Consider the following 9,487-nt stretch of genomic DNA (forward strand, 5'->3'; position numbering starts at 1 on the left):
TGTTTCTGCAGGTTGTTAAGTATCCTTCATGACTATCTACTCGAATAGTAATGAAAACACTGATCACAAAATATTTTTTTTCCTTTTAGTATCCATTTTCATCTTCATCTATGTTTGCCCTAACTAAATCTTCCATCTCTGCAGTGAAAGTAGTTTCCTTCATTTCAGCTCGTTGTTTAGAGGTGAGAGGAAGCTGTGGATCAGGACTACACAGGTGACGCCAACGCTGTCAAGACACACAAACACGGGAAAACAACAGTTAAGTAGTACTAAAACTTGAAAGTGGACTAGACATATTCTCTTGGTTAGCATTTACTGTTTCTTGCCTTGTTTATCTCATAAAATGCCAGGGACAAACATGTTTTCCTCCTGACCTGTTTTAGACTCCCTTTCCCAGCAAACAGTTGACCAAGGGCCCATCCAGGCACCAGTACGATGGAGGACAGTGCCAGTAACCAGCCTAGTGCATATGCCCAGTCTGGGTAGACATACCAGCGGTTAAAAGTGAGGGGTGTGTACTCCACCATAGAACAGACAAAAGACACCTGAGAATGGACAGAAGAGAAAGATATACAGTGAAAAAGGATGCAAAAGAAAAAAGGATAGCAAGAACTGAGTTCAACACCATGGTTAAGAAATGCCTCAGATATTCACACCCAAATATGATGAATTATAGGACAAAACAGGCCCAATCAGAATGCAGAGATGCTCACCACAGATACGAGAGGAGTCAGGTATTTCCAGCAGAGCATAAATATGTAGTTGGGCCGTGACTTTGTCATGTCTTCAATGATGTCAAACATTCTCTCAGCCCCTGTGGTATGTAGAAGATTTAGCTTCACTGTCTTTCCAGCACTGACAATGTATTCTGTTGGCTTTATCATGTTATGGTTTGTTGCCTGTTTGCGACTCACCAAAAATCCAACCCATGGTCAGAGTCTCAAAAACTGACAGGAACAGTACACAGGCTCCATTACAGGCATAGTAGTCAAACAACTGGAATACATACATCCCCCCCTGCAGGTCACAATACAACATTACGACCAGGGCCAGATTAAGGTATTGTGGCAGTAATAATATAAAACACAAATTAAAGAAATACAATTGCACAGGCTCTCAGTCTTACTGCTCTCCATGAGAATTTTTAGAAGTTTAAATCGGCTATTTATTATCTTAAATTTAAACTTGATAACAAAAATGTTTTTGAACACTGGCCTTTAACTGAACCTATAAATGTTAATTTATTGTGGTTTGTTAATTTATTGGTTCACTGTTCATTTTAACATTATGCCTTTATACTGTAGGCTCAGTTGATTTTTTAGTGTGATAACTCATTTTGTTAATTTTACTTTCCGCATACTAAACAGTTTCTTCTGACCTCTGTAACCATGATGAATTGGCCCAAGAAGCAAGTGAGACAAAAGAGCAGGATGAAGATTTCTCGCCGTCCTTCTTTGCGCAGAATCGTGGGGAATAAGTCCATCACTGACGTTGTGACGGCTTCCATTCCAACAAACTTCAAAGGGAAAGTCATACAGGCATGGAACAAAATGAAGGCGAGTAAATGATGACACAATTTTTATTGTTGGGTGAACTATCCCTTCAACACACTGAATGCTGTTTTTCCAACTAACACTAAACATCCCAGATGAATTTGGAGCTGCTGTTGTACTTGCACTTCACAAGCCTGAAAAGTTCATGAACCCTGCTCCTCCCTCCATAATATTCTTTGGTCCAATATTTTGGTCCAATGCTCTACACATATTTAAATTTAGATACAACATTTTTAGTGATTTGCAGTTCAAGGTGTTACAACTTATTTGTTAATTTCAGCTCACCTGTGTATCTAGCCCCAGCAAAATAATCATGATGAAAAAACAAACAGCCCACAACTGAGGAAGAGGCATCATAGCTACCGCTTGTGGATAAGCTATGAATGCTAGTCCTGGCCCTGTCAAAAACAGTGCGAGATGAGATTTAGAGCAGTCAGTATTCTTAGTCATTATTTTAATACAGCCTCTGTTTGCAATATTTCATTATGCTTTTGAAGGAGTGGATGCCGACCTGCCATATCCTCCATATTGATATTTCTTGTTTGATTATTAATCAAGTTATTGATCAGTATCTAACCTCATAGATTATTTGGTGATTCAGGGTGACCTCCCATCAACGTGAGTTACGAGTAACGGAGAGAACTGTGACATTTATGTGTTTGCATAACAGATATTAAAGAATCCTGTTCTATCCTGTTTTTCTACTCTCCAAGATGATGACTGCATAGTATGCGTGTAACCAACCATGATTAAGATGCTTGCTAGAGCTAGGCAACCTTGAAATGCAGATAAGTGCTATGTGTGTGTGTCGGCATCTTTTCTCTGTGTTAAATGAGAAGACTGTCCTGGGGAAAGTCATCACTGCCGCCATCCTGATCTGGAATAGGTGTCTGGAGATTTATGCATTGATGCAATTAGCAACCTCTGTTAGAGTATAATTGCTGGTGTTTATGAACTGTAAGCAGAGTGGCCTAAGAAACTCCATCGCGAGTATTGAAGCTGACTTCTGTTGATGAAACTGCAAACAATTTTCTTCAGTAAATTTATCTTTGATTGATTGCATCTCTGACTCCTGGTCTTCATTCAACACACCAGGGGCCTCATTTATAAAGTGTGCGTACGCTCAGATTTGATCTTAGAGTGTGCGTACGCTTAAATCCACGCCAGCGCTCATATTTATAAAGACGGTCTTTGACGTGGAAAAGTGCTTAGCGTCACGTCAGGGTCTGAGCAGACGTACACACTTTTTATTCTCGGAGTATTGCAGTTTTTTTTTAAATATAAGCTGTTCTTGCAGCTCGCTGTTCTAAATTATGATGATTGGTGATATTTTATATGTTAATGACATTAATTAGGAGTCGTTTACAAGGCAGAGAGCTGAAACCAGTTAATTGCGCGCAAGCTCAAGATCATTTGCAATTCATCGATTTCACACCTGAAAGAGAAGCGCACACGTTTTCTGTTCGTACGTTCACACGTATGCATATTCGAGAGATGATCGTAAGATAAAATTTAGGATGGTTTCTGCGCAACATTTTATAAATGAGGTCCCTGGTCCTTGGGTCTTAACTGTAAATTCCCCTACACCTTCAATCCTCTTATAATATCTCTAGTGTTTTCATGAAATAGCATGACGTTGCATTACCTGATTCTGCCACCTCTGCAATGGGGACGCCCTGCTCTTGAGCCATGAAGCCCAAGACTGAGAACACAGCAAAACCAGCCACCAAACTTGTGCAGCTGTTCAGAACGCAAAGCCACAAGCTGTCCCTGATAGACACAGATTATAAAAACACATACACACAATGTCATTCATTGTCTAGCACTTTCTGTCTGAAAATCACTTGAAGCAGTACCCATTTCAAAAACATTTTGATAATACAACATAACAAATTGTTAATTCTTTATTTGTTCAATTGTTTACCCATTCATATGCTCTTTCTTTGTCATTTTATTGAAAGCATCAATACTAACCTGTAGCAGTTGTTGTTGTATTTATTGTAGCTGGCTAAAACAGTGAGGGTGCCAACAGACAGACTGTAGGAAAATAAGATCTGAGCTCCGGCCTCTAACCAAACCTACACACACAGCAATTTCAATATAATAATAGATTAAAAAACATACTTGTTAATGTTAAAATGTAGTAATATGTTAAAAATGGTAAACAATAATGTGATTGCCCCATGGTATCATATTTATTAAATTTATCAGTTGAACAAGGACAAATACCAAGTGAGTTTAAAAGTGCTAGAGTTATACCGTATATAAAAGTGAATGTAAATTAGATATGGTTAATTATAGGCCTTTTTCGGTCTTGGGTGTGATGGCTAAAATAATAGAAAAATTGTCTATAACCAGACTGAAAATTATATTAGTAATAATAATATTTTGTATGAGTTACAGTCAGGTTTTGGATCTTTGCATTCCACTGAGACTTATTATATTATATATGACTGATACTGTATTAGAAAGCTGTAGATAGTGGAAAATTTAGTGGGATGGTTATGTTGGATCTTCAGAAGGCATTTGATACTTTAGACCACACAATTGTATTGTATAAATTAATGGCAGTTGGTTTTAATGAGAAATCTCTTAGGTGGGTTCAGTCCTATCTTGATGACAGAAGCCAGAGAGTTGATATTAAGGGTATATTGTCTGGTCCTTTATCAATCAATTGGGGAGTTCCTCAAGGGAGTATTTTAGGTCCTTTATTTTTTCTCTTATACATAAATGATCTTAAAACAACATTTTCAGAGGAAACTTTTCTTTATGCTGATGATGCAGCAATTTTAGTATTTCATCAAGACAAAGGGGTCCTGGAGAAAATAATGAGTTTGCAGTTAGTTATGTCCAAATGGTCTCTAGATAATAAACTTTCTCTACACATAGGTAAAACTGAAGTCAGTCTTTTTGCTTGAAGTATGAACTGTTTTGGTTAAGATTAATGATATGGTAATAGATTAAAAAAAGGTAGTTAACTATTTGGGATGTTTAATAGATAATAAATTAAGAGGTGATTTTATGGCCAGAAATCTGTTTATGAAAATATGTTGTAAAATTAGGTTTTAGCAAGGTAAGCGAGACTAATTGGATGTTTATTCCTTAAAATGATTGGCAGGGGACTTGATTCAACTCCATTTTGATTATGCTACCTCTTTATGGTATAGCAGTTGATCCCATGGTATGAAAGATAAATTGCGAAAGGCTCAAAACAACTTATTTCAAATAATTTTAAAGAATCCATAATCCAAGTTTAGAAGTTTAGTGGGAAAACTACGTTTTTATACACCAGTGCAATTGCGTGGAATAAATTATCATTGTCATTAAAGATAATAAAAGACTTAAGTTAAAAGAGTGGTAAAAAATGGCTGTTTGATGATGCTAGGTAGTTTGTACTGTGGGTAGAAATTGTTTTATAACAAGTTTTAAATATGAATTGTAATTAAGTTTTGTAAAATTAGTATTTCGTTGGGGGATACCGTTTTTTTAATATATTTCTTCTGCTCATCTGTACATAATCTCCATCCTTTATATTAACTGCGAGGACCCCAATGGAAATAAGCCAATGGCTTTATTGTTTTTTTTTATTATCCTCGACAGTTTTTTAAAGCGTATGGGATACTTGTTATTTTGTACAGATAGTAAAATTGTCAAATGCATTTTAATTCAATCTACTTATTGATTTCATGCTTTATGTGTTTATAAGGTCACATCATGGTGCAGGGCAGATACTGGGGTTACCTGCGGGTCAAAGAGACGAGCCGGTTCAGGGTACAGGTAAAACACAACCCCCTCCAGAGCTCCAGGAAGAGTGAACCCACGAATCAGCAACACCAGCAGCATCACGTAAGGAAATGTAGCTGTGAAATACACCACCTACAGGCACAATGGCAATATTAAATTAATGCCAAAAAATATTTTTTTTTATAACCAGTTCAGTTTTTTTATTGTCCTTCTGCCACATATAGCTGAAAGCAATGTGACAAAACAATCATTTCTAACTGATAAATAGAACTTTTTTTTTCAGAAGGTATTACATACAAATAAAGAGACATTTTTGCTTACCTTGCCTGTAGATTTGACTCCTTTCCAGATGCAGAAATAACATATGATCCACATTGCAATAAGACACAGAAGAATCTCCCAGTTGATCTTACCGATCTCATCAATACCTCCAGAGAGAGACAGCACTCTTCGTCTGAGAGAGTCAGAAACAATATGCTTTTGTTTTTGGTAGCACTTTACTTTGATAGTCCACATTAGACATTCTACTAATTATAAGTAACACGTGTCAACTACCAGTTATTGGAGTATTAGTAGACTGTCTGCTAAATATTTGCTAAAACTTTATTTTGATGGTCCCCCAACAGACATTTTTCACAATGCTCTTGCAAAACTCAGTATCACTGTAATTATTTACTCCCAGAACTCAGTAGCTGCAGGTGTTGAATTAATCAGTGTTGTTCGGTTGAGGGTCAAATTCTTTGCAGCAAAATTCACACAGTCATCTAAGAAAAAGAAAAGTGGGAGAGTAAGATTTGATATTCAGAAGATGGCAGCAGATGGGTTTAACATTATGTTTATTTTATTTATTTAGATCATCACCTGTGTTCCAGGTGTTGTCACAACTGGCCCATGGCAGTTGGGAACTAAAAGAGAAGATGAGGTAGAAAAGCGCCCAAGACAGAATGACGATGTAATACATGCAACTGTACAGAAGAATCAGTTGTCCTGCATAGCCAATACCTGACAAAAGGAAACAGATACAATGATTAGAAGAGAATCAAAACAAGAATTAAAGGATGATTTACCCAGTTTAAATGAATGCTGGTTTCTTTTACATTACATGCACTTTGAGTTTTTTGTCTTTCGACTGATTATTTATTAAACCAGATGGTTTCTTTCATGAGTATTTTTCTACTGAAACATATATTCATATCTTTTCTTTAACAAAGAAAAAAAGGAAAAGGTAATAGCTGATATAAAGAGAGAAAAGAAAAACCACTTCGGCATATGAATAAAACAGCATGATAAAAGTGTTTCAATGCAAAAAGATTAACAAAATGTAATTTTTTAAAGACATTTTATAAATAGATGTTTTTATGACTCTCACCCTCAGCTAATGGACAGATCCGATGCCAACATGTAATGCCCCCTTCTTGTGTGTACTGTCCCATAGCTGTCTCTAGCAGGAACAGAGGCACCCCACAGGTAACCACAAACACCAGGTAGGGTATCAGGAACGCCCCTGAGAAAACGCCAGTGCAAAAACACATTATTTAAATATCATTGACAGAATGCTAAGGGAGTAGGTGTTTTATATATTTAGGTTGCACATGGTTTCATACCTCCTCCATACTTGTAGCAGAGGTAAGGAAACCTCCACACATTACCCAGTCCAACCACATTCCCTGCCACAGCCAGAAGAAACTCTGCTTTACTGCCCCAGTACCCTCTTTCCTCTATTTGTCCTTCTATTCTGTCCATTCCACACAGTTTTCACACGTTTCCATTGATGTCCTGGCTGCACTAATTCTGCAGTGGTGGTTGATGTACTGCATTCGGGTTAGCTTTCTGGTTAACATTAGTTTATACAAATGTGTCAAGCTATTCATTGACAGATCCTCCCCAGCTGAACAGACAACTACAGTTACATTATTTAAGAAACAGAAAAGACAGGAAGGCAAAATCAGTAAATAATGCAAAGTGACTGGTTTTAAAAAGCCTCCAGTCTAGGAAGACATTCAGTGCAGCAAATATGTGCTTCCAATTAACATTAAACCAAGAAAAACATTTAACTGTTGTTAACTGTTTTGTTGTGATCATGTACTTGAATTTCATGGACAATTTTTTGGTTGGTTCAGTTCATGGCCCAGAACTCCTTATAGGACTTTCCACTTAATTGTCCTAAAATACATATATAACCATGTTTTAAATAAAATATAAAACAAGCAAAAACGAATAAATAAATTTCCTTAGTTTCTGTGGTGAAGTAGAGTGGATCTTGGTCTTTTTCTCCTTTCAAATCCACTTTGAAACTCTCTCATAATCTGTCTCTATTCTACTTGTAATTTCAATTAGTCAAACCACAGTCAAGCTACTATTTTGAACAAGTAGTTGGTTATGTGTTTACCAAGCCTGTTCCTAGAGGCACATCAATAGTACTTATTTTTGATATCTCCCTTATCTAATCATTAATAACAGACTCAAATCAATCATCAAATCATCATCAAATAATTTTATAATCTATTCATTTACAGGACGGTTTGGATGAAACAATTCACTAGAATAAGTCAGACTTTTTAAAAAGCTGCGTACAGTATGAGCGAAAGAACCATTTAGGAAAAAACTATTTACTAGAATGAATTACTCTAGGCTTTCCAAATCTACACTTGAAAGAGGAAGGGCTACATTGTTTTCTAAGTTACCCTTAAAGCTACTTATAAAAGTGTTTGGAGTTGTGTATTCATAGTGGTGTGCATGTTGGATGTTATGGACACTCTTAAACCATGGTATCAATCATCCTGGCCCTTTGGTCTTGCCCCTGGTCTGCATACAACTTATTACAACAAAAGTTGTCAATAGTTTATATCTCTGTGTTTTATATGCAAGATAATAAGAGTTCTTAGTTCGAGTCCTCAGGAAAGATGTAATAATGTAATAATTCATGGTTTAGTGAACCAGATTAATTCAGTAACTGCTTAAACTGATTTAATTTGTGAACAGTTAATGATTTAGGCTCTACATTTGCTGTGCAGTATACACTGGCCTATACACTGATCGCTCTGTATCAAAGACTCCCCCTGGAGGAGCCTCCAATGTTTGCAAAAAAACCCCAACAACAACAGGTTTCTAAATGCAACGGTGGTTGAATGTATTAATTAAATTAACAGGCTAAAAACAATTTATTATATTTATTTCATCTTAAATTTATTCTCCAACCCTAATTAAGGACTCCATACCTGTTATTTTTTAGTAACTCGGAAAACCTTGAATAGCTTTGATTAGGGTTGAAGTTAAACTCTAGAGTACCTTGCAATGTTCTTACCTATAAATGTGATGGCACTGTCAAGTGTAATTGCAACCTTTCTTTTTTTTCCCCTTTGGGCCATGCCACATTATGTTTTACTAAAGTCCAAGGGGTAAGAAAAGACATATGCTAGACATGTAAAAACAGAGAAGATTTATGGCAGCTAAAATAAAAAAGTTGATTGCACAGAGAACTCTGTTTGACGTTATTAATTGCGAAAACTTGAAATCATTATATTAGATTTACTTCTAAGTTTTTGTTTGTACAAAAATTCTGATATAATAATACAAATGTCCAGTGAAGACCTAAACATTCACAGAATATACCATCCCTGAGTAATAACATTTAACATTTATTCATTTAGCTGACGCTTTTATCCAAAGCGACTTACAATTGCTATATATGTCAGAGGTCGCACGCCTCTGGAGCAACTAGGGGGTTAAGTGTCTTGCTCAGGGACACATTGGTGTCTCACAGTGGATTCGAACCCGGGTCTCTCACACCAAAGGCATGTGTCTTATCCACTGCGCCATCACCACCCCACCATAATATATCTTGTTTTTCTGTGTACTAGTATTTAAATTTATTTAAAAAACTGTCATTAATTACTCACCCTCATGTCATTCCAAACCCGTAAGACATCTTCTAAAAACATATTAAGATATTTTTTATGAAATCCGTTGGCTTTTTGACCCTGCATAGACAGCAACACAACTACCACGTTCAAGGCCCTGAAAGCTAGTAAGGACATTGTTAAAACAGTCCATGTGACATCAGTGATTCAACCTTAATTTTATAAAGCTACTTTTTGTGTGCAAAGAAAACAAAAATAGCCATCTGAAAGTTCTCGGATTTCATCCAAAATATCTTAATTTGTGTTCTGAAGATGAACGAAGGTCTTGCG

General features: G+C 36.4%; 1 protein-coding gene across 1 annotated transcript; it reads right to left on the reverse strand.

The window, feature by feature from the left end:
* Nucleotides 1-85: 85 nt before the first annotated feature.
* On the reverse strand, nt 86-7,040 carry LOC306888257 (sodium- and chloride-dependent GABA transporter 2-like; the record flags this gene model as incomplete). The annotated part of the gene is made up of 14 exons (XM_079446454.1): nt 86-226; nt 375-545; nt 714-814; nt 915-1,017; nt 1,379-1,516; nt 1,839-1,951; nt 3,199-3,323; nt 3,528-3,631; nt 5,295-5,429; nt 5,619-5,751; nt 5,974-6,061; nt 6,159-6,299; nt 6,667-6,801; nt 6,902-7,040. 14 exons carry the CDS (start codon nt 7,038-7,040, stop codon nt 86-88), a joined length of 1,767 nt encoding a protein of 588 aa, XP_079302580.1.
* Between the last annotated feature and the right edge of the window lie 2,447 nt (nt 7,041-9,487).

Source organism: Barbus barbus (assembly GCF_936440315.1).
Source record: "Barbus barbus genome assembly, chromosome: 22".
In the NCBI taxonomy this organism is placed as follows: domain Eukaryota; kingdom Metazoa; phylum Chordata; class Actinopteri; order Cypriniformes; family Cyprinidae; genus Barbus; species Barbus barbus.